General features: G+C 35.3%; 2 protein-coding genes across 2 annotated transcripts in view; one reads left to right on the forward strand and one right to left on the reverse strand.

Moving 5' to 3' along the window:
* HSF5 (heat shock transcription factor 5) overlaps positions 1-24016 on the forward strand; it is a gene marked incomplete at both ends in the record, with an annotated part of 36345 nt that extends 12329 nt beyond the window's left edge. Inside the window, 4 exons of the mRNA XM_081028741.1 lie at positions 274-371; positions 3900-4421; positions 6191-6368; positions 23946-24016. Of these exons, the coding sequence (XP_080884867.1) occupies positions 274-371; positions 3900-4421; positions 6191-6368; positions 23946-24016 (869 nt within the window). The remainder of the gene's footprint in view (positions 1-273; positions 372-3899; positions 4422-6190; positions 6369-23945) is intronic.
* LOC308488470 (NADH dehydrogenase [ubiquinone] 1 alpha subcomplex subunit 1-like) lies at positions 16941-17331 on the reverse strand. Its single transcript, XM_081028223.1, has one exon. The coding sequence runs from the start codon at positions 17271-17273 to the stop codon at positions 17061-17063; it is 213 nt and encodes a 70-aa protein (XP_080884349.1). The 5' UTR covers positions 17274-17331; the 3' UTR covers positions 16941-17060.
* Positions 24017-26307: the final 2291 nt, after the last annotated feature.

The following is a 26307-nucleotide window of genomic DNA, read 5'->3' on the forward strand; positions in this document are numbered from 1 at the left end:
TACTTTTAATAAGAATAAATGTTTTGTTAGAAAGGTAACAAAGTGTTTCGGTGCTAAAGAAATCATTCATAAAATAAGACATGACCCTTTTAAATGGCTTTTAAAATTAGTACCATGTTGTTTTCAACAAATAATAGTACCTAAATATATTTTATTGCACCCACAAAGGAAAGCTCTTGAAACTTTTCTTTCCAAGTTGAAAGAGGGGAGTCCCTTGAATGCTATGGAGGTTGATTTTGGTTGATGGCTGTTCTGTGTTTGAATTTGTTCCAGCTGTGCTACAGTGCTGCTCTCCTCCTACCCACATTGATGCTCTCAGTAGTTGTGTCACTCCCACTGCCTCTTCCTATGCACACTGCAACTACTTCCAGGTAAGATCTTGGAACAATGGACATAAGAGGTCTGACAATTAAGTTCGCGAACTCATCCTAGAAAAAGTGCTGCATACCTGATTGCTGAATATAACCACAGTCACACTCCCCTTGGGAAGCTATGCACCCACGCCAGCACCTAGTCCACCCTTCAAAGCAATTTTGGAACTCTTTCTGGAACGGCGATCAGTGCTGTCATCCTATTACCCTTGATGTCCTGAATGTCATCAAAATGTCTTCTTTCAATATTTCCTTTATCTTTGGGTAAAGAAAGAAGTCATTGGGGGCCAGATCAGGCAGGTAGGTAGGGGGTTCCAATACAGTTTTTTGTTTACTGGCTAAAAACTCCCTCACAGACAGTTCCGTGTGAGCTGGTGCATTGCCGTGATGCAAGAGCCATGAACTGTTGGTGAAAAGTTGAGGTTGTCTAACTTTTTCACGCAGCCTTTTCAGCACTTCCAAATAGTATATTTGGTTAACTGTCCAGTTGGTACAAATTCATAATGAATAATCTCTGTGATATCAAAAAGGGTTAGCAACATGGCTGCAACAAGTTTGCAAACTTAATTGTCAGACCTCATACGCTGTATATCAGGTACAATATTGTTGACCTTCCAGAATTTCAAAGTGTATTTTTATCTTAATGAACAGTTAGAGGTAAGCTGTAGATTATGACCTCAGTTTTCTTAATTTTAAAAAAAGGGAGTTGATATAAATGATGTCTGAGGATTCTTTTCAGCTTGCACTGTCCAATATAGTATGCACTAGCCACGTGTGGCTTCTAATTTAAATTTAAATTAATTAAAATTAATAAAATTTAAAATGCATTCCTCAGTCACATTAGCCACATTTCAAGTGCTCAGTAGTCTCATAAGGCTAGTGGCGACCAAATTACACAGCACAGATAGGGAATATTTCCATCATTGCTGAAAGTTAGTTTGAACAGTGCTGTCCTAGGCTCTTCTGTGGTGAAAGGAATACCCGATAAACCCTAAAACGTTATAAGTCATTAAATAACAGATTCTTACAAGATGGTACTTATTTTTTTTTTAAGGAAAAAAGAAAAATGATGTCAAAAATTAGAAATTTAAGTAGTGGTTCCCTTCAGCCCCCATGTTATAAACACTATTTCAATGATCTTCTCATTATTTATTATGAAACAATTGCTTTGATTCAAATGTTTTAGCCTGGCATTCCTAGGTTAAGTAACATGCTTTGTATTTTTATGCTATAATTGCTTAAAGATTTTAATTATGTGCTTGCTTTTGATGTCAGCCGAGATAGCTTCCATTCTTAAGAGAATATCTTACTTGTGGCATTCCAGTACACAAAAGAACATTTCTTTTTTTTTTCTTTTTGAGAAAATCTACATGGAAAGTCAAATGATAATCAGATTGTTGTTTGAAGAGTATAGAATCAGATCAGGGGGACTTAGTTGGACACTTTTAATGGCAGATATCATCAATCATGATAGTCTGTTCTATTTATCTTGACTAGAGGGACATATTTATCACACAAACTAGATGTTTTTGTTTGTGGATCCAAACACTCTCTCCCATGAATCATACTGGAGATGCTCTGACAGTGTTCATATCTTGATTATGTTTATGTCTTAAATTATTTAAAACATCTTTAAAGACCTTTTATTACTACAAAGACACTACATGTTTATTATAGGAAAATAGAGAAAGGTAGACATAAGATTTTAAAATGGAAAGAAAGGGAAAGTGTTTTGGGTGCCATTCTAGAATTAATACGGTTAGTTGGACCATAGGTAAGTGTGTGCGTGAATGGTCAGTTTATTGTAATGGTTAAAAGAGCAAGAGCCCTTGAATAAGGTGACCCTATGTCTGAAACCTGGCTCTGTCAGTTATTTCATTATGACTTTGGGTAAATTACAGAGTTTCTCTGAACTTCAGTTTCATCATTTGGAAATAGAGATTATCACATTTCATAGATCTCTTATAAGGATTAAATGCCATAATGTATGTAAAGCACTTCGCATGTGCTAGGCACATAGTGAGAACTCAATAAATGGTGCTGTTGACTATAGTAAAAGTAGGTTGATGCTTAAACTATTGAAATATGCGTTACTTGGTGTTAGTGTTCTTTAAATCACTGACACAATCTTTGTAGTGTGTTTGACAACATCAGCACCCTGCATGCTTATTTAATAACTTATGTATTTTATGTTTATAATTTGAAACATCAATAAATCAACAAAAACTTATTGAATGCCTACTCTGTGCAAAGCTCTACATTTGGCAGCATCAACTCATTACATGTTTTATTTAATCATTACTTTTCAGTATTTTATGTTCACAGCTTATTACCAAACTTAGCTTATTCACAGCTTATTACCAAACATGTCATTGAATGCCTATTCTGTGCTACGTATAAGAGAATACATCTTAAAGATATCAATCTAAAAGTGACAGCTACTTTAAATCTATCTTTTTATTATTAAAAGTAAATCTCAGGAACCAGTGGACATTCGATATTCCATTCATGTTTTCTGAGATCATTTGGAACAGAGTATCAGTACCTCCCCCTGAATCTATAGCAGCATTGGTGGACTTGTGAGCATCCTGTGTTTGAAATTTCCTTACTAAATTCCTAAAACAGTATATGATAGATAGAAGTGATATTTTTGTCAACCTTTATGGAAGAATTTGGTATACAGACATTTTATCAGCAAATAGGTATTTGGGTACGATAGCTTTTTAATTTTGTTTTTTAAGTCTGAGAAATTATCGGAAGGAGCAGCTAAGCCATAATTCATCTCCAACTTTAGTAGTATTTGTACAGGAAGGGCTACCGTTCAGCACACACCAGGTAAGGGGAAAAGAAAAATTCCTAATAAAGCTTAAAGTACCTTTCTTTTTGCTAAAGACTGTTCTAGTGGAGAGTTTATTCAGATTTTATTTGGGTTTAATACCAGTTCATTATGTTTTCCAGAAGCATCATGTCCCAGTATTAAATTCAAGTATTAAACTTAGCATAGTGGTTAACATATAATAATTGCTATCATGTTTCCCTGAAAATAAGACCTCGCTGGACAATCAGCTCTAATGCGTCTTTTGGAGCAGAAATTAATATAAGATCTGGTCTTATATTATTATAGATAAGACCCAGTCTTATAGTAAAATACGGCTGGGTATTATATATTATGTTATGTTATATTATATTATATTATACTATATTATACTATGTTATATTACATTATGTTATATTATACCTTGTCTTATTTTACTATAGGTTTATATATTAATTTTTGCTCCAAAACAGGCATTAGAGCTGATTGGCCGGCTAGGTCTTATTTTCCGGGAAACACGGTAAGTAAATGTTAACAATAGAATTGAAGCTACCACTGCTGAAAAGTTGATTGGCATCCAAGTTTTCTTACTGAGATTTAGTTTAAATTTAATCTATTTATGTTTAGCATTCATCAGCCTAAATGTTGTTGCTTTCCTCCTTAATCTCATATTTAATTTTCTATCCAAACAGTCCTATTTTCTCTTTTCCCAGAATCCTCCAATGCAGTCCTCCTATCCAGTTGAATTTCTGCCTTCTAATTGGACTTGCAGTGCTACTGATGAAAATAAAAAGACAGAAGTAAACCTAGAGGCTGTTTTTCAGATAGTAGATGAATTGCATTCCTCCCCTAAATTGGAGATGGTAAAGGTGGAGCCTGTTGAGAATCAGTGCCCAACATCTCAGTCTAACAGAGGCCAACATATCCTAGCTAATTCAAGCAACAGCAATCCATCTTCCACAAGTCAGGCTAGCCAGCTGGAGCCACTTACTCCTGTAGGCTCTGATATTACATCTTTTGTGGTCGGGGCAGAACAAGCAATTACCTGCTCTCTACCACAGTCACCTGAGTACATCTATACCATCCACACAGCTCAGCCTGTTGAAAATACTACAATGCAGGAATCTGCAACCATTCAACAAGCTCATATCAAAGTGAAGGAGCAGCTAAGCCATAATTCATCTCCAACTTCATTAGTATTTGTGCAGGAAGGGCTACCATTCAGCACACACCAGGTAAGGGGAAAAGAAAAATTCCTAATAAAGCTTAAAGTACCTAATTCTTTTTGCTAAAGACTGTTCTAGTGGAGAGTTTGTTCACATTTTATTTCAGTTTAATACCAGTTCATTATGCTTTCCAGAACCATCATGTTCCAGTGGTTCTGCACAAAAGATTCAGAAAGAAGTAACATTAACCCCCAGGCATCCTCTACTATGTTATGTGGTCTGAAGTCAATCTCTAGAGAGGCAGTTTGAGCATTGTGGAATAAGATTTATTTTCATGTAAAAGCATGGCTTCAGGTTTGCTTCCTGTTTCCTATCTTAATTTGGATGGACTAGGTGTGCTCGACTGATTAAATTCCACTACTCAGAAAGGATGGTTTATCTGACAGATAATATCGGGACTTCCTAGCCATTTGTAGTATGGAAGGAAATAAGAAGATGGTTGGAGGTATTATTATGCTTTCTTACATCATTATTGAATTCTAATTTGACTTGTGAGTATACTGTGTTTGAATTTCCTTACTAATATCTGCGTTCCTAAAGCAGAACTCTGACTCTAGTTTGAGAGACATTCTGAAGGTAGGTGCTAATTCCTTTATTGCTGCTAGTTTTTGACCAGAAAATGAATAAACTTTGATTCTAAATAAAAGAACATACAGATTAAAATCACTTTTTGAGTTAATTTAATAAGTATTTCTTTCCTACTTTTAATTTTTTTCTTTTTTTTCTTCATTTTGGATTTTTTTTCTTCAATGTGACTGAAAAATATCTTCATTGTTAGAGAGTCCCAAGACAACTTTTAGGCAGTTTTTTTTTTTAATACATTCTTTTTTAGCTCTAATTTTAAACCCACATGTCTTAAGGTTTCTGTCAACTCTTTTTTCTTTTTGAGCCCAACTGTTGAGACCCAGTATATAGTGTTAAAATAATATAAATTCAGTAGACCAAAGATAGGCCCATTATGTTTCAAATATGCCTATGCAAAAAACAAATTTGTCTTTGTTCCTTCATAGTCACATCCAAAATATTAGATTTCATATCTTAGAATTGCATTCACATGGTTGCTTTTCTTTAAAATATATATTTAAACAACTTTTGAAAGCTATGATTTTAACTGCTAGCTTTATTTCATTATATAGTTCTATGTTTTAAATAAATTCGTAAGGAAACAGAGTATTTCAGAAATAGGTCACTTTTTTGAAGGGATTTGACATTTCAAAGAAAACTTAGGAACTCCCAAGAAAGAAACTCATATTTCATAAGCAAGGCAGATCTAGATTTTATAGGGGCTGAAGCTTACACAATTTTGAGGGCCTCTTTAAGACAAAGAATACAAAATTAGTAGAATAAAGTGTCCACAGCCCCAGCGACATCATCCAACAGGATTATGCCTATGGCCATTTCAGTATGACCAACAGGAGGGGAAATCTGATGGAGGGGATGCTAGCGTGGAAAAAGATAGTGATCTTAACCAATTGTAAATTTTTGTGTGTGAGTTTTACCAGAAAAGAATCAACAAGCTTCATGGTAAATCTTCCAGTGAGTAAAAAGTAAATGTTTTAGCTCTACATGCATTTCAAAGGTTTGTGTATTATAGGAAGATACACATCTTACTACCAAATATTCAAATTAGATCGACACAATCAAAGCTAGTATTATTCATAAGGATCTTTACAAGCATGTTTGTTGCATCATGTTTCTATAATAGAGTTCCTCTGATAAAATAACTTCTTATAGATATTTGGGGAAGTTCAGAATAATGAGTGGGTTTAATATTTTAGGTGGATGCCAGAATAAAAAGCCAGACCAGTCCACCTGAGAATATCTTGCCTTCAGAACAGATGGGATTCCTTATTTCAGAAATGGGGCCTGCTAGCAAGCCTAGTAGAGACACAGGTTTCTCCACTCCAGCCAGATACAGAGAGCGAAGAAGCAACTCACAGCAAGGAAAGTCCCCTGGTAAGGATTATAATGTTCTAGAATGTTAGAAATAGAAACATGGTGTAGAAATCATATATGAATGACAGTTTTTCTGGGTCTTCATTTATTATTATTTGTATTATACTTATCACATTGCTGTGTACATAACTAATTTTAACTCTGTTTTTTCTTAATTGTCCTTGTAAAGTATGTAAAAGTTTTTTTCCTTAATATTTCATGTAAGAATTTAAGTTTTTGAAAAGGTAGAACATAGTAAGTAAAAGCGAAGGAATGTGGATTATTTAATTTGGAGAAAGCAAAGATGAAGAGTGATTTAATAACTGTTTCAGATGCCAAAGACTTTGTTAATTATAGATGTACTTGCTTTCTTATTAACAGACTATAGGACAAGAGGAAATGCACTTAAATTGCGGCAGGAAAAACTAGATGGACATTAAACACATTATCCTCAGCACATTATAAAGATACTGTAAAGTATGACTCTGTATCACTAGGATTGTTTCTCTTGTGGTTTGTAGGAGCCCAGAATTAGTGATTGTTTTAGGCACATACATACAGTTGGTTTTACTCTAGGGCAAATTGGGAAAAATCATTTTTTAAAGAAAATAGTGACATCTAATAAAATGTGTTCCTTCTGTGATCCAAAAACACGTCATCAGAGTCTACAGTGAGCAACTTTAATTTTCTTAAATTATATGCATGGCAGAGGCATGCAATTCAAGTAGATTTAGTCAATTAGGTCAAACAATCATCTTAACGTATAAAAATTTGAAAAATGTTGAGAACTTCTGTGAGACTTTCTCCAAAAAGTAAGCTAATAGTGATATATTCAAGATGTTGTTTAGACTCATTGGGTTCTTTTTGCAAAACACCTTTTAGACTAAAAAGTATCTTGATCACTCATTCATTAAACTTGGCTTGCACAGTTACTTTTAGTTGAGTATGTGATCCAATCCATGATCAAAAATTAAGATTTCTCACCACTAAAGATGTTTAAAACATGGCATAGACCTTGAAGGCAATTTAGAAAAGGACAGGAACTAATGTTTACTGCATACCTATTTTTATGCTACACAACAAACTCGATGAAAGTGGTATTGTTAGCATTTTAAAAGATCATGAAAGTTAGGCTTGTGGAGGATAAGTAACTTGTTCAAAGTCACACATTTATTAATGCAGCTAATATTGTACTGGGTTTCTTTCTGGTCTCTTTATCCTCGTTTATTGAATCCAACAATGTTTAAAAAGGATAATACACCACAATCAAGTAGAGTTTGTCTCAGGAATGAAAGGCTTCATTGATTTTCAAATATTTAATAGTGTTATTCACCATATTAACAGAATAAAGGGGAAAAATGATTTCAATAGATGTAGGGAAAGCACCTGACAAAATTCAGCATTCATTCATAATCAAAACTCTCAATAAAGTAGAGAGAGGAGAAAATTCCTCAAATTGATAAAGAGCATCTATAAAATATGTATAGCAAAGATCGTAATAAACGGTGAAAGACTGAACTGTTTACCCCAGAGACTGGGAATAAGGCAAGGATGCCCTTTTTTACCACTTTATTCAATATTGTACAGGTGGACCTAACCATTGTAATAATCAAGAAAAAGAAATAAAAGGCGTAAAGATTGGAAAGGAAGAAATGAAATTGTACTTCATGTGATATGATTATTTATGTAAAAAAAGTCTAGGGAATCTATAAAACAAATAAGTGAATTTAGCAAGGTTGCAGGACATAGGGTAATATAAAAAAATCAACTGTATTTTTATTAACTAGCATGGAAATGAAATTTAGAAAAACCAAATATTTACAGTAGGACCAAAATCATAAGATACCTAGAAACAAATTGAAAACAGATGTCTAAGACCTCTACACTAAAAACTACAAATTTTGCTGAACGAGATTAAAGAAAGCATAAATAAATGGAAAGATATGCATGTTCATGGATAAGAACACCCAATATGGCAAAATGATGGTTCTTCCCAAATTGATATATAAATTCAATGCAATACCAATCAAAATTCCAGTAGACATTTTTTTTTAATGACAAGCTGATTCTAAAATTTAAAAGAAAACGCAAAGGACTTTCTTTAGAGTAACCTGAGCAATTTTTAATTTTTAAAAACAAAAAGTTGAGGGACACCTCACCTGATTTCAAGACTTACATAAAGCTACAGTAATCAAAATAGTTTGGTATTGGTGAAAAGGTAGACATAGGAGTAAAACAAAATAGAGAGTACAGAAATAGATCCACAGTGTGGTCAATTGGGTTTCAACAAAGGTGCCAAGGCAAATGCGGTGGAGAAAAGAAAGTCTTAACAGAATCTAGAATTGACCCATTTCTCAAACCATACATAAAAATTAATTCAAAATGAATTACAGACCTAAATATGAAACCTAAAACTATAAAATTTCTTGGGAAAAAAAGAGAAAAACTGCTATTTTAGGGTGGGCAAAAATTTCTTAGAACACAAAAAGCATGATTAATAAAGAAAAATTGATAAATTAGATTTCATCAAAATTTAAAACTTTTTGCTCTCTAAAAGACACCATTCAGAAAACGAAAAAGCAAGCCAAGGGCTAGGAGAAAATATTGATAACACATATCAAAATGAACCCTTTTAATGCAATTCAAAAATGGGAAGATACGAACAGACATTTCACAAAAGAAGACATAAAAATGCCCAGTAAGCACTTGGAAAGATGTTTAACATGTTTAATCATCATAGAAGTCAGATTAAAACTACAATGTGATGTCATTATATCCCCATTAGAATGGCTAAAATTTTAAAAGATTTTTATTAAAAATATAGCTAACATACAATATTATATTAGTTTCAGGTATACACCAGAGTTATTCATCATTTACATACCTAAGAAGTAATCACCATGATAAGTCCAGCAACCAACTGACACTGTACCACGCTATCACAATATTATTGACTGTATTCCCCATGCTGTACATTACATCCACGTGACTTATTTGTTTTATACCTGGAAGTCTGGACCTCTTCCTGACTTTCACCTATTTCCCCTTTTTTAATTTTTCAATTACAGTTGACATTCAATATTATTTTATATTAATTTCATGTGTACAACATAGTGGTTAGACATTTATATAATTTAAGTGATCCCTGTGATTAGTCCAGTACCCCCATGGCACTATACATAGTTATTACCATATTATTGACTATATTCCCTATGCTTTGCTTTACATCCCCATAACTGTTTTGTGCTACCAATTTGTATTTCTTAATCCCTTCCCCTTTTTCACCCTCCCTAAACCCCTCTCATCTGGCAACGATCAGAATGTTCTCTGTATCTATGAGTTTGTTTCTGTTTGTTCATTTTGTTCTTTAGATTCCACATGTAAGCAAAATCACACTGCATCTGTCTTTCTCTGTCTGACACTCCACTCAGCACAATACCCTCCAGGTCCATCCATGCCACCCCAGATGGCGAGAACTCATTCCGTCCCATGGCTGAGCAATCTTCCATTGTATATGTGTACCATCTCCTCTTTATCCATTCATCCATCGACAAGACACCCAAGCTGCCTCCACATTTTGGCCGTTGTAAACAATGCTGCAATGAATGTATGGATGCACATGTCCAGATGGTTCTCTAGGTTGATTATTCTATAATTTAGTTGTATTTTTTTTAATTTTTTTATTAGTTTCATGTGTACAAGACAAGGTAATACTTAGATGTTCATCATTTATATCCCTCACACTGTGAACCCCTCTCCCCTCATCCATTATCCCTCCGCCCTCAGGCATCCACATTATCTCTGAGCTGATCTCCCAAATAGGACGCATGTCCATCAGATACCCAACAAAATCTTTACATTATTGAATAAGTTCCCCAAATTAATTTTCAGAAAACCCTGAGGCCATCTTGTGGTTACCAGCTGCTTCCTAATCCCTTCACCTTTCCCCTTATCCCCAACCCCCACCCCCACCCTCGCCCATCTAACAACTCTCGGTTTTTTCTTTGTGTCCTCAAAACTGTCTGATTAGTTCATTCACATATTCTTTTCTTTAGATTCTGCATATAAGTGGGATCATATGGTACTTGTCTTTCTCTTCCTGACTTATTTCACTTAACATAATGTTCTCTAGATCCATCCATGTTGTTGCAAATGATAAGATTTCTTTCTTCTTTATGGCTGCGTAATACTCCATTGTATAAATGTACCACAGCTTCTTAATCCAGTCATCTACCGATGGGCATTTCGGTTGTTTCCATGTCTTAGCTATTGTGTATAGTGCTGCAATAAACATAGGAGTGCATACAGATTTTTGAATTGGAGTTTTGGATTTCTCTGGGTAGATGCCTAGGAGTGGAATTACTGGATCATAGGGTAGTTCCATTTTCAGATTCCTGAGATACCTCCATACTGTTTTCCATAGTGGCTGCACTAATCTGCAATCCCACCAACAGTGCACTAGCATTCCCTTTTCTCCACATCCGTGCCAGCATTTGTTGTTTGTTGATTTATTGATGATAGCCATTTTGACTGGAGTGAGGTGGTATCTCATTGTGGTTTTTATTTGCATTTCTCTGACGGTTAGTGAGGTTGAGCATTTCTTCATATGTCTTCATGCCTTCTGTATGTCCTTTTTAGAAAAATGTCTCCTCAAGTCCTCTGCCCATTTCTTAATTGGGTTGTTTGTTTTTTTAGTTGTATTTTTAATGTGTTCACGGGAGGAGGCAAGCACAGTGTTTATCTACTACACCATCTTGGATCTCATAGAATGGCTAAAATTTTTAAAAAGGAAAATAACAGGACCATATCAACTGTTGATGAGGCACTCAGAACTCTCATACACTGCTAGTGGGAATTAAAAATAGGATAACCACTTTTGGAAACAGTTTGACAGTTGGCAGTTTCTTAAAAATTAAGTTAAACATATACCCATCACCCAATCCATGTCCACACAAAGACCTATACATGAAAGTACAAAGCAGGTTTTTTTTTTTTTGTTTGTTTGTTTGTTTGCTTTTTGTAATAGCTACACAGCCCTAGGGCAACTACAAATTTCCATCAAAAGGTGAATGGATACATACATTCCTGTATATCCAATAGTATACAGTGGAATACTACTTAGCAATAAAAAGGAACACACTATTGATATACACAAATCATTATGTTGAAGTAGTCCTTGGGGAATATGTATTTCTTTGGAACAATCCAGTTTTCATTGCCTACTTTCTGCTCGAGTGGATCTAAAGAGTCTGGGGATTACTTTAGAGCCTGAACAGTTACACAGCAGGCCAGTTATATGAATGCTAGTTATTTCTCTAGCATTTTAGTTCTTAAAAAACAGACAAACATGGTAGACTTTTTCTTTGTTTGCCTTTGTTCATTCCAAATGTAGGTTGTAACAGTCAGAGAGCTCATTTAGATAGTTTTTAAACCTGAAAAGTCTGGTATTTGATTTACTGTCTGAGCTTTGCCCATCCCTTTCCCTCAACATAATGACACCTATACTGAGATCATCTGAAAGAGGGGGTTTAGAGAGATAACACCCTTACCCTGCTCTTTGCCATAGAGCTCTCTCCCACTGTCTATCAGAGGTACATGAGAGAAGAAGGCCCTCTTTAGAGCCACCTCTTACAACAGCTTCAAGTTGGGATATTGCAGCAGTTGGATGCACAACCCAAATTACTGAACCCTAGTCAATTGTTTATCAACCACAAGCAGAGAAATATTCCTTTCCATCTCTACTTGCACACTGCCTACCTTTTGTTTTAGGGCTTTGCTGAATGTGTGAAGAAACAGCCAACACATTGTGAATTTTGTCAGCCTTTTCCCCTATGGTTATGTACTCACTTGGCCTGTGGTCTGCCTCACAGGCAACAATTTTACCAAATGTTTTGATATAGATTATAAGGATCACCAGCGTTCTAGCCTGCTGTGTCTTAACCCTCTCTGTCTGACCGCCAAGCTAATACCACATGTTTTAATTTGAATTACAGCAGCACCCCATTTCTACATTCTTAATTCTATATTAATTCACATATAAGTTAGGTTGCTGTAACAAACAAAACAAACAAACAAAACAATGGCTTAAACAATTTAGAAGTTTATTTTTCCCTCATGATCCACTTTGTGAGCTATCCAGAGCTGATGTGGCAGCTTCACTTCTCTCTGCGAGTCCTCAGGTGTTGAATGATTAAAGATGGCTCACCACTACATCCACATGTCAGCCAGCAGCCCGCTATAATTATCTCTTCTTTTTATGAGCATAATTATCACTATGCTCACGTCAGTTTGACCAGAACTTGGTCACATGGTCTAACTAGCTGCAGGGGAACTTGGAAATGCAGCCTTTAGCTGGGGACCATTTGTGTTTTTGAACAATACCATGATTTGTTTAAAGGAAGAAGAAATATTAGGAAACAATTAGAAGTCTCTGTTACATGAACTAAGAGAAAATATTTACAACAGAAAATATAAAGGATTGTATTCATAAACGTAAAAGCTCCTACAAATCAATAAAAAGGCAACCCAATAAAAATAAAATATTAATGTGCAGTTCAAAAGAAGAAATACAAACAACCAATAAGTGTATAGAAAGATGTTGAACCCCTTAGAGAAATCAGTCATCAGAGAAATGCAAGTTAAATCAATTAAAACATTTTTTGCCAATTTGGCAAAACTTAAACTATTGATAATATCCAAGTTTACTGATACCCACGTTTGTAGAGGGAAAAAGAACTTCTTATACACTAATTGGAATATAAATTTGTAGAGCTTTTTGGAGGGCAATTTGGCATTCTCTATAAATAACTGAAATTCTTGTGCTTTGACTCAGGAATTCCACTCCTAGGAATCTCTAGTACAGAGTTCACTGGTTATTTATAGTAGCAGAAATTTGGAAAAAACATAAATGCCTGATAATAGGGAACTAGATAAATTATGATAAATTCATGTAATGAAATACTGTGCAACCATTTAAGAAAATAAAGTAGTGATTTGATATGTTGTTACCTGGGAATATAGTAAATGTTCATAATAATGTTAAGTAAATAAAGCAAGGTGAAGCATATGTCTAGGACAATCCCCTTTCTAGAAAGGATAAAAGGAGGAAAAGTATATACTATATAATTATAGAAAAAAATCTGGAAGTATATGAGAACATATTATATATATAAAACAGTGGTTCCCTCTGGGAATGTAGAATTAGAGGTGTAGAGAGGTATTTTTTTACTTCTTAATTTGTATATGAATCTACACAATGGTGGGAGTATGGGAAATTTTCACCCCCTTTTTGTGTTTTCCTAGACTTTTTAAATTGAAAAGAAATTCCAAAATACTAAAAATAGTATAAATATTTTAAAGTATTCCTATAATATGAATATAAAAGCCTCAAAGTAATAGGAATGAGTGATTTAAAGAATGTTTTGAAAAAATATTTATATCTCAGATATTAACCTCACTTTTGAAGTTTAGATATGATTGACTCAAGTTAACCTTATCCCACACCAAAAATATTTTTCCAAGATTTCTGAGGATTTCTGAGGTTTACGTTCACTTTTATTTTGGAGTTTCTGCTTCTACTTAATTCCAGATTCATCCATTTCTCACTTCTCGCCTCCTAAGGCTGTGCTTCCCTTTCTTTTCCATGCCATACCAGATGCAGTGCTACCCCCCTTCATTTGATTTCTCCCCTCTGCCAAGCATTTACATTAGGCATTTGTATGTGTGGCACACTTTTCTGAAGATTTAGGGAGGTAGAAAGGGTTTGCATTTAAAATATTGCAAATAATTTAAATGGAGTGTTAGGCATCCTTCTTTTCAAAAGCCCTTCAATCACTTTTCCACTTTCTCACCTTTCCTTGTCTAGTGAACATGACCTTCTGCCATGTTGTCGTCTTTCCTTGTACTTCACCATACCTTCTCTTCTCCTCTCTTTTCTTTCCTGTTCTTTTCCCAGGTCCTGAATTCTCTCTTACTTGGGCAGAAGAGGTTAGGTATCACTTGTATTTCATAATGTCCCTGAGGCCTCATCTTCCCCCAAGAAAACAACCTGTCAAGATACATTCCTCACCAATGACAGTTACCTTCCCAAGAGGAACTCTGGTGCCTGCTGTTAAAATAATAATTTCCTCTCTTTCACTATATATTATGGTTATACGTGTAACTGATAAAATAATTAGCACCTTAATTATCTTTATTAACTCTTCCTGTGTTTTTTTTTTTTCCCTGAGTAAAGCTTTATCCTTTGGTCAGTGGTGTTGATAGATGAGTCTTAATTGACCTTGGCTTCCTGCTGTGAAACAGCAGAGTTGTGAAATATTGGCATTATTATGACATCTAATCACATTTTCATTTTATTAGGGTCAGGAAGCAAATAAATGACTCACGCTAGAACCTCTTTGCAAAAAAGTTAACTTTTGTAATGAAAATGTAAGCAGACATACAATTCATGAAGATGCAAATTATTTTTTCTTGAGGGAACTTAGCCTAACAGTTGGTCTGTGAAAACATGACCTTAACCAAAGTCAGTATAAGATTTATATACTATCTATTAGAGGCAGTACAGCATAGTCAATAGGAAGGAAACTTTTGGTATTAGAAAACCTAAATTGAAATCTGGATTCTACCATTTACTGTGGGAATCTTGGACATATTAACTTTACTGAGCCTCAGGTTTTTATCTGTAAAATGAAAGTAATAATTATATAAAACATATAACTGGCTTCATGTAATGCCTGGTACATAGTAAATAGTACTTGGTAGCAATGGAATTTTAGCAATAATTGTTCCTTTCACAATACTTATTATTATGTTTATTACTGCTAAATAATTTTCAAATGACGGGTCTCACTTAAAATTCATGTGGGTTCTCAGTGTTGCGAGCAATCCTATTATATTTCCCTAGTCGGTGCACTTCCATTTTTCAAAACTACTCTATCATATCTTGTCCTTTCTGCTCCAACTTCCAACACCCCTCCTCTCTTTTCATTCTCAGGTATGATCTTGTTTCTTATTTTACTGAGAAAATAGAAGCAGCTAGAACTTTCATATCGTCCCACCAACAAATCTATCAGTCTACCTCCTGTGTAACAATACACCCTGCCTTTTCTCCTATTACAATGGAAAAGGGCCAGTCCTTCCATTTGTGTACAGAGTCCCGTCCCCTTTTGTGTACTTGTGGACTTAGCACTTACAGTTATCCCCCCTTACTCTTCATTAATCACATTTTATCCTTTATATTAGCTAATTCCCATCAGTACAAATATGTCATCATAGGTTTTCACGTTTCCTTCCTTCATATTTCCATCCAGCTACTACTCCATTTTTTGTTCCCCTTAGAGAAAAGCTTCTTGAAAACAAATCCTTATCTCAACTGGATTTTCCAATCAGGTTTTCATTCCTGCTGCTCAGGTAAAACTCTTATCAAGGTTTCGAATGACTGCCACATTGGAAAATCCAATGGTCAGTTCTCAGCCCCATTTTACTGTACCATTTGAACAGACTACTTTAAATTTCCTGAAGTACTTTCTTCACTTGGCTTCTGGAACATCATCCTTTCCTGGTTTTCTTTCCTTCAACCTCACTGGCCACTCCACTCCGTAGTTTATCTTCCCTGACTTCTAAATATTGATGAGTCCCAGAGCTCAGTTCTTAGAGCTCTTTTCTTCTCTCTCTATTCAATTCCTAGGTAATCTCACCAGTCTTATTGTTTTTATTATCATCTTTATTGTGATTATTCCTAAATTTATATCTTAAGTCTCAATCTTCTCTGTACACCAGACTTGCATACCTTATTGCCTATGCTGCATTTTTGGTTGGATGTCCAGTAGGTGTCCCAAACTTAATGTGTTCCACCTTTTCACCAGTTTTACTTATTTCAAGAACTAATACTTCGAGTTACTTCTTGTCAACCCCAAATCTTAGTCTTTCTTGACCCTTTTCTCTCACATCCCGCATCCAACCAGCAGCAGATCCTGTCAGCTTTATCTCAGGGCAGATCCAGAATCTGACCATTTCTCATCACTTTCCATGCTATCACCATGATCCAAGCCACTATCCTCTCTTGCCTAGAGGACTGTGATAGCTTCTTAACTGGTCTTTCTGCTTCGACTGTTGGCCCCTATGGTCTTTTCTGCACACAGTAATCACAGTGGTCCTTTAAAAACATTATTTCCCTGATTAAATTTTCCAATGGTTTTTCCATCACATTTAGAATAAAATCTAAAAATCCTTACCATGGTCTACAAGAGGCTCAATGATTTGGCTACTGGCGACTGCTCTGACTTCATCTCCTACCACCTATCTCCCTCCTCTACGCCAGCCACAGCAGTCTCTTCACTGTTCTCTGAACAGACCAAACATATGCCTTCACATTGCTGTTCTCTCTGCCTGAAAAGTTCTTCCCCCAGATATTCATATGGCTTCTTCCTTCATTTCATTCAGTTCTCTACTCAGATGCCAGTTCATCATAGATCCCTTTCTGGCCATGCTATTTGAAATAGCACCCTATTCCCTATTTCCTGCCCATCCCTCAATCTCTATTCTTTATCCTGTGTTTTTCTTCTGTAGTGTTTATCACTTTTTTTTTTTTTTACTTTTTAATTTTTATTACACACTACATAATATACTACATGGTACATAATACACTGCATAACCTTCTAGCTGGTGTAGATGCGCATAACTGAGTTATTTTTCATCAATCAGGAAAATGCTTCCTTAGTCAATGTTCTCCAAACCCTTTGACACATAGTAACGATTAACTCCAGAGACTCGCCTGTCTCTTTCCATCAAAGTCCACTGATATGAATAATAGGCAACCCTTTTTTCCTTGCCCCCACTAGTGAACCTGTGGATGTGCGCAGTGGCTATTCCGGGGATGAGTAAGCATGCGCCCATAACAGCGACCCCGGGGAGAATCTCGAACCACATCGCAGCACGATTACCAAGGGCAAACAATAACTTCCAGGACCCTTAAAAGTGACCAGGCTTCGGTCGCTTCCCAGTCTGTTTATCACTTCTTGACATTTTCTATTTATTATTTTCTCCCCTTCTAGGTTAGTTCCATGATGATGAGGACTTTATTTTGGTCATTGCTGTATCCCCAGCACCTAGATTATTACCTGTGGCACTAAATGTTAGTTGAGTGCATGAATTGCTTTTTCCTCTATCAAATACACTGTTATCTTGCTGATGTATGTTTTAAAAAAATCCTTGGAAAAGAACAATGTTAAAAAATTGGGGTAAACTACATATAACATGAAGCATACCATCTTAACCATTTTTAAGTGTACAGTTCAGTGGCATTTAGTACACTGACAATGTTGCACAGACTCTTAGTAGTTCCAACACCTTTTATCACTCCAAAGGAAAGCCCCATATTCATTAAACAGTTGCTCCTATTCCATCCTCCCTCAAGCCCTTGGCAACTACCAATCTGTGTTCTCTTTCTGTGGATTTACCTATTCTGGATATTTTCATATAATGAAATGCAACATAAGATCTTTGTGTCTGGCTTATCTCATTTAGCATAATGTTTTCAAGGTTTATCTACATTGTAGCATGCGTATCAGAACTTTATTCCTTTTTACAGCTGAATAATATTACATTGTAAGTATTAATATATACTACAATTTGTTTATGTCTTCATCTGCCAATGGACACTTGGGTTGTTTCTACCTTTTGGCTATTGTGAAAAGTACTGCTATGAACATATCTGTATATGTATTTGGGTATGTATTTTCAGTTCTTTTTGGTATATACCTAGGAGTGGAATTGCCGGGTTATATGGTAATTCTGTTTAATTTTGGAGGAACTGCCAAACTATTTCTCATAACAGCTGAACCATTTTCCATCCCCACCAGCAATGTACAAGGGTTCCCATTTTTTCATACGCCCTCTAACACTTGTTATTTTTCACTTTTTATTATTTTAGCCATATTGGTGGATGTGAAGTGGTTTTGCATTGTGGTTTTGATTGCATTTCCCTAATGACTAATGATGTGTCTTTTCATGTGCTCGTTGGCCATTTGTATATTTTCTTTGGAGAAAAGATGAGTTTTTGACAACTATTATAACAATATTCTATTTGATGAAATCTCCTGTTTTGCTTAAATTTCTCTTGATTATAGCCCTAGTGTGCGCTGTAAGAACAGGAGTTGGGAAACAATGGCCCATGGACCAAATCTAGCTCACTTCTCGGTTTTTATATGGCCTACATCATAAGCATGGTTTTTACATTTGAAATGGTTGGGGGGGAAATCAAAAGAAGATTTCATGACACATAAAGATGAAATTCAAATTTCAGTGTCCATAAATAATGTTTAATTGGAACACACAGGCACACCCATTCATTTACATATTATCTATTATCCGATGTTCACACTACAACATCGGAGTTGAGCAGTTGCAGTGGAGACCATGTGACCCACAAAGCCTAAAATATTTACTATCTGGTTCATTACAGAAAAAGTTTGCCTTCTCTGTGACTTTACTCTGTTTAGGCTGCTATAACAAAAATAATATGGAGTAGGTGGCTCAAACAACAGTTCTGACAGCTGGGAAGTCCAAGATCAAGGCACCTGCAGATTCAGTGTTTGGTGAGAGCCCAGTTCCTGGTTCGTAGATGACTACCTTCCTGCTGTGTCCTCACATGGCAGAGGGGACAAGGGAGCTCTCAGATCTCTTATATAAGGGCACTAATTTCATTCATAAGGGCTCCACCCTCATAACCTAATCACTTGCAAAAGGTCTCACCTTCTAACACCATCACATTGGGGGTTAGGTTTCAACATATGAATTTAGGGGCGGGGACATTCAGTCTATTGCACCCTGTATTAGGAAATTCTTGTTCTTAGCTTCTGATCTTTTCACAGCCCTGATCATTGATGACCAGAGAAGCCCTTAAGAGAGTAAGGCGGTGCTTGTGGGGAGAGCGCACAATGAGGTAGTCAGTTTAGTTCCTGTAGATGACCAAATATCTTTTTTATTTTGACATTATTTATTTATTTAAACTCTAAGCTTAAACTATTAATGATAGGAACCAAATGTAAAACTCCTATAGAGTATCACTTAAATTTCAACTGTCACTGTCATTAAGAGGAGTGATATTAGTGGAGCATCAGTAAGGTTCCAGCTCTCCCAGTACATGATAATTTTATGAACTCGCCTCTAAACACTCATTTGGCCCCAAATTCTGAAAGTGTGATTCTAACACTAAATGTTGTAATGTCATTATGTCTCTCAGTATCCCACTGAACGGGGGCATTTTGTATCCCAGAACTTACCAGAGGCCTTCTATAACTGAATTATTTTGAAAATTTGTCTGCCCTATTTAAGTAGAGCCATCCTCTCACACTTCAAGCTTTCTTTGAATTTTTATTAAATAAGAGACTTCAAGTTGATTAGGTATCCAGATAGTATTGATTTCGATAGATGTGCACTTGTTAGAAGGAGGTTGTTAATCACAGTCGTTGCCATGCTGGGTATAGGCCTTTTGAGTACATGTTGACTTAAGGAAATACCTTGTGGATTAAAAATACCAAGAGGTAAAGAAAATTAGACTCAGTCATGCTCCTCCAATTTCTATAATGACATTACTCTAAACTCAGTATTCCCAAATAGTAATCTTATTGTAGAAGCTACACTGTCTTACGTTCTGATGGGATATTTATAGTTAAGGGAAACTGAATGTTTAAGAGCAAAGTTCACTTCATTCCTGAAGAAAGGAATTTTGTAACTATTAGATTGAGATTTCATTAAGGTAATAGCCCCCAAACCCTAGAGGGTGCTCTCAGTAGGAATTAACATTCTCAAACAAGTAGATGCAATGCTCTTGTCCCTCAAAGTCTTTCAGCTTTCAGACCAACTCAGCTGCTGTGATTCCCAAGTACTTATCTTCTCTGATGAGTATGCAAGGTTCTCTTCTGAACGGAATCATATAAATCTCTGGTAGCACCAAGCTAGTCTGTGTCTTTTTGTATTTGTATTGGTCTCTAGACTCTAACTCCTTGATTGGTAGCTTTGCTAATGAAGGAAGCTCACTTTAATAAAACTATTATGTTTAGATGCTTGTTATTAGAAGCTGTGTGCCACAGCTATTTTAAAGCCCAACCATTAAGGCCCAATGCTGTTTTATAATAGCCCAATGCTATTTTAAAGCCCAATCATTAAGTTTGTTAAGAGGGTTTTGTTGCTCTTACTACTTTACATAACTCACTCCCAAGATGTTAGAGAGCCATAGAGGCTATTGTTATTTTTACATGCCTATCTGTGGTGTACTTGTCCATTAGTTGAACCTATCAATATGAAAGAGTCCTAGTAAGCAATTAAATAAGTGGCATTTGTTCACGGAGAAAAAGAGAATTTGCTGCTGTTGTTCTTCCGTCTCTCTCCCCAAATGAATCTATAGTTGCTTTAATATTCTTTTCCTTTGGTATTATCAAGAATTTCTACTCTGCTTTCAAAGCTGGGTTATAGTTGGGTCGATTCATATTCCAAAATCTTCTTTTAGTATTTTCTATTACAATATGGCCTGTACTTGTTCTGATATGGAGCTGAAGTGTTTGGAGAAGTAATTAGGTATTACTCCTTCTGCATCTTTTGATCAGCTTTTAAAAATCCTGATGCTTAGGTTGCTCTTTATACCAATTAAATCAGAATATATGAGGTAGGAACCGTAGGCATCAGTATTTTTTAAAAGATCCTGAGGTGATTCCAATGTGCAGCAAGATTCAGAAATCACTAGCTTTACTTCACTAGCCATATAGCTCAGAGGTTCTTCCCCCCAGTATCTGTTTACTCGTCAGGATTAATTAGATGACCTTATAATAATGCATTTTAGTTATTTGAGAAAAAGATTATGATACTATTTCAAAGGGATATATGCGCATCCATATATTCATTGCAGCATTATTTATAATAGCCAAGATATGGAGGCAACCTGTGTATCCATCAATGGTTGAGTGGATAACAAGGAGATGGTACTTTCATACAATGGAACATTACTCAGCCATAAAAAAGAATGAAATCTTGTCATCAGAAACAGCATGGATGGACCTAGAGAGTATTGTGCTGAGTGGAGTAAGTCAGATAGAGAAAGACAAATGCCTTACGATTTCATTTATATGTGGAATCTAAAGAACAAAATAAACAAAACAGAAACAAACTCATAGATACAGAGAACATTTTGATGGTTGCCAGATGGGAGGAGGGTTGGGGGGGGATGGGTGGAAAGGGGGAAGGGATTAAGAAGTACAAATTGATAGTTGCAAAATAGTCATGGGGATGTAAAGTATAGCATAGGGAATATAGTCAATTATATTGAAATAACTGTGTAGGCTGTCAGACGGGTACTAGATTTATCAGGTGATCACCTCGTAAGTTACATAAATGTCTAATCACCATGTTGTGCACCTGAAACTAACATAATAATGTATGTCAACTGTAATCAAAAAATAAAAAATTATTTTAAAAAAATTGGCAAATTAAAAGAGAAAAAAAGATGTGATATATATATAAGATATTACTGTTATTATTATCACTATTTAGATTATAAAATATTAGATTGTGGTAAAATGTACATAAGATAAAATTTACCACATTAAGCATTTTTAAGTGTTCATTTCAGTGGCATTAAGTACATTCACATTGTTGTACTACCATCACCATCTCCAGAACTTTTTTCATCTTCTCAAATTGAATTCTATATCTATTACAGAATAACTCCTTTCCCTCAGCCCCTGGCAACCACCATTCTATTTTCTGTCTCTATAAATTTGACTACTCTTAGGTACCTCATATATGTGCAATCATACAGTATTCATCCTTCTGTGAACGACTTCTTTCAATTAATGTAATGTCTTCAAAGTTCATTCATGTTATAGCATGTGTCCGAATTTCCTTCCTTTTTAAGGCCAAATAATATTCCATTTCATGTATATATCACATTTTGTTTATGCATTCATTTGTTGATGGGCACTTGGATTGCTTCCACCTTTTGGCTATTGTGAATAATGCTGCTATGATTATGGATGTGTGAGAAGCCTATTATAAATGATAAACATAACCACTTAACATTGGTCTGTTCTCCCTCTATACTGTGCTCATCTGGATTAATGGCTTGCTTTTTGTGGATAGATTGTAGTGTAGTTTACCAGATGAACTAGTACTTGGCCCTAGTGACTGGTCTATCTTTTATAATATATGGCAAAAATTAGGTACTGTTCCAGATGCTTTCTAGATTTTTCTCAAAGGTGATAGAATTATTTTATTGTATCAGCTCTCTTGCCCAGGCTGTGGATCAATCTCCCAGAAGCTGTGTTCTGCAAATATAGTGACAAAAGTCTCAGTATATATAGAATGAAATAAAGGATTCATGCTGTATAGTTTAGTTTAACTCCAAAATGCCACTATGGCAAAATTATAAACTTCAAAACCAACCTAAAATTCTTCCTAGTCATGTTGCTTTAGAAGTTATGAACTAATTAGATTGAATCTAGAAGGCACATTAAGATCCTTTTATTGCTGCCTGTATCAGATACGCCATTCAGTCTACTATACATGGTCTTAGCTTTTTGTGTTACAGAATGGAGAGCTCACTTTTTTACTTCTTTCCATTTTTTTTAAGTTTATTGGGGCAACAATTGTTTGTAAAGTTACATAGGTTTCAGGTGCACAGTCTGCAATACATCATCTCTGTATCAATTGTGTGTTCACCACCCAGAGTCAGTTCTCTTTTCATCACCATATATTGTATCCTCTTTACCCTCATCTACCGTCCCCCTCCCCCCTTACCTTCTGGTAACCACTAAACTATTGTCTGTGTCTGTGAGTTTTTGTTTCTTTATTTGTTTGTCTTGTTCCTTTGTTGTTTTCAGTTTTATATACCACGTATCAGTGAAATCATATGGTTCTCGACTTTTTCTTTCTGATTTATTTTGCTTAGCATAATAATCTTAAGATCCATCCATGTTGTTGCAAATGGCACTATTTCATCTTTTCTTATGGTAGAACTTCTTTCCATTTTTAATGAGCCACTTTCGTCTCTTGACCTCTGTGAAGGGTATACTTTCTTTTTACAGACACTTCAGATAGGTGTTTTTACAAGACATCAGATGTGTTAGTCCTAAGTGGAAATTTTGTAAGGCATTTAACTTTGGAAAAGTAGTGATTACTTATTTTGATAATTGTATTTCTGAAGGGGCATTACTTTTTCATATTTCTACAACCTACCCACTTATCCTTATCACATCAAAGAAATGAATTTTTTTTAAAAATGAATTTTTATCTGTATATGTCACTCTGATCCCTTTGACATTTTTCCTTAATTTTCCACTTATAATAAAAAGCAATTGAAATGAAAAGAGGTTTGGCCATATCATTGAAGGGATAGAAACTTTAGATTTTGTTGGTCTCTTTGGGGTAACAAGTGGGCTGCACCTGTGTGCTTTAGAGATACAGGAATGACCTAAAATTGAGAATCTGATGAGTAATGATTTTAGAACCAAATCTACAGATGAAACATAAGCAACTTATTCTTCTTATCTATGGAACTCTACAGTCTGAGAGGCTAAGAGTGAGTAAACAAATCTTCTTTCTTTCTAGATCTTCATCTGCTGGTGGACGTGGCCTGCAAGCAGGAGCACTTTCCAAAGGAGGAAGAATTAAAAGAGTGAGAAATGGATGACAAATGTGACATTGTGCACTAGCTGTAGCTGGAGGCAGACTAGCCTCGCACATGACATACTGTTGGGATTTTTTTCAGTTCTGTTAAGGAAAAAGAAGTATTTTTGTTTTGTTAATTTGAGAATTTTGTTAATTGAAAATTGGGAATTTGGTATTTACTACAGCTGTTTAGTTCAGATTATTTACCTTGACAAGTACTAAATATCTAGCAGCCTTTTTTTTTTGCTGCCCAGATCCCTTTCAAATGAAAAGTCCTGGCCTTCTATTACAGTCAAGAAAGCCTCTAAAAACTGCTGCATCTATGGTACTGGAGAATAATCTGTGTGTGTTGCTTTGTCGTCTTGCCACTCTCAAACTGTAGTCAGCACAAGTCCAGACGGAAGTTCAGTCTATCTGTTTCAAGTCACAGTGTGATCCTTTTAGAGAAGGTTGTATGAGAAATGAAGGCGTAAGGTCACCAAGATCACAGGTCTAAATGGGTCAGGAATTCCAGGGAAGAAACTCTGGGAAAGAGCTAATTTTCTGAGTGATTAACCAGGAAATGCTCTTACTTCCTACCCAGCGTTCTTTTTTAAGAGTAAGGCATCCAGAAATGGACCACCCATCAACCTTAGGAGCTCCTAATTCTTTTATATTAATGGGAGCATTCTTCTATTTTTATATCTTTCTTTAATTTTAATGATACATTATCGTAAATGGTAAGATGGTTTTGTTAATATATCATTTATTTAAATGTCTTCTAAAGAAAAGTATTTAACTTGTTTAATATATTTATAAATGCTGGTAGATTTAAAAGTTTTAAAGCTTTATATTTTTATTAATATTGCAAGATAGAAGGATAAAGGATACATGTGTAATATTTTTATTTTAAGGGGGAAATGTACAATGCGTGAACAAAAACATTAAGAGATTTAACACAGTGTTTTCTTATTTTAGGTTTTTACATTCAGTAAATATACATTCTCATCTATACAAGATATTGTGTGCAAATTTTGGGAGAAACTGATTAGTAGTCATTTAACAGAAGCTGCACCTCTGATATTTTTAATAGTTTATGTCTGGTTTAAGCTTCTGAGAGAAGTTTGGATAGTAGGATAGACTATGACATTTTTATCCTATCCCCTCTATAGGATTCTAAATTCAAGTAGTAGGATTGTGGAACTGGATTTTAGGAGAGGTATGGTAGTTGTCCAGTTTCTGTGGTTGATCCCTCACTTGTTCATCCAGCGACAGCAAGAAACGTCCTGATTTAAAAGTCTTTTAAGTTGACTAGAACTTTCTTATTGGATTCTGCTTCAGTTTTCCTAATAAGCACTGCAGAAACAAAAGGAAAGCCTAGGAATATGAAACTAACTACAAAGAAAAGGCACTTTGTGATAGGACATAAGTACTGTGTTAACATTGTGGGTGTAAAAATTCATTTCTTAAATTGCATTGTGCCTTCCCAATGATGTCAAACCCTAGGAATATTACAGAGATAGTAGTTTTTTGGGGAAAGGATGAGCTCTATTGGTCTGCAGTGACTTGGTTTAGATAGAAAAGTAGGTTCTGAAAAAATGACCTGTTTGGTCCATCTGATTAGAGTAGTTGGTGTCCATGTGATGGGCATTTATTCATCTTTATTCCCAAGATTTAAAAGGTGAACAGATTATCAAGACTCCTACGTCTTTTGGCCAGACTATGTATTTTGGCAGAGTATGTGAAGAGGAGACCCAATTTCCAAACGAAGGACCTTTGCCTTTTCTCCGTCATGTTGAAAAGCTGATACACTGTGTAGATGACATTTCTTACCTTAAATATGCCTTTCTTAGCTTTCTATATGTTGAAAGAGATAATATCTTTTGAAGAACATGTGTCAAGCAGGAACCTTGGCATGGATTTGGGTTCAGTGGTTTTCAGGCTTAATTAATGAAATGCCTTTATCAGCTTTTCAAACTTTTTTTATATACGAATGCAAAAGACCAAGGAGCTGGATCTCCTGCTATACTCACATGCCTGCTACCTATCAACTAAAGGTGTCATCACTGATTTGGATAAAGTAGAAAAAGATAAAATCTGTGTGTGAATTAGCCAGTATGGTCTAACACATAGTAACAAGGTTCCTGACTAGCACCTCAGTATCTCAGCACCTTAAGTATGATAAATTTCAATCAGTCAACAATAAAGTGTTTCAACTAGACTTGTTGTCGTGCTTGTTTTTACTGTTTGATTGGTGATCATTAGAAACCTCAGTCATTATGACTATTAATCATAATAGTAAACTTCAAAAGAGACGATGCTC

This window comes from Rhinolophus hipposideros, assembly GCF_964194185.1.
Source record: "Rhinolophus hipposideros genome assembly, chromosome: 20".
Taxonomy (NCBI): domain Eukaryota; kingdom Metazoa; phylum Chordata; class Mammalia; order Chiroptera; family Rhinolophidae; genus Rhinolophus; species Rhinolophus hipposideros.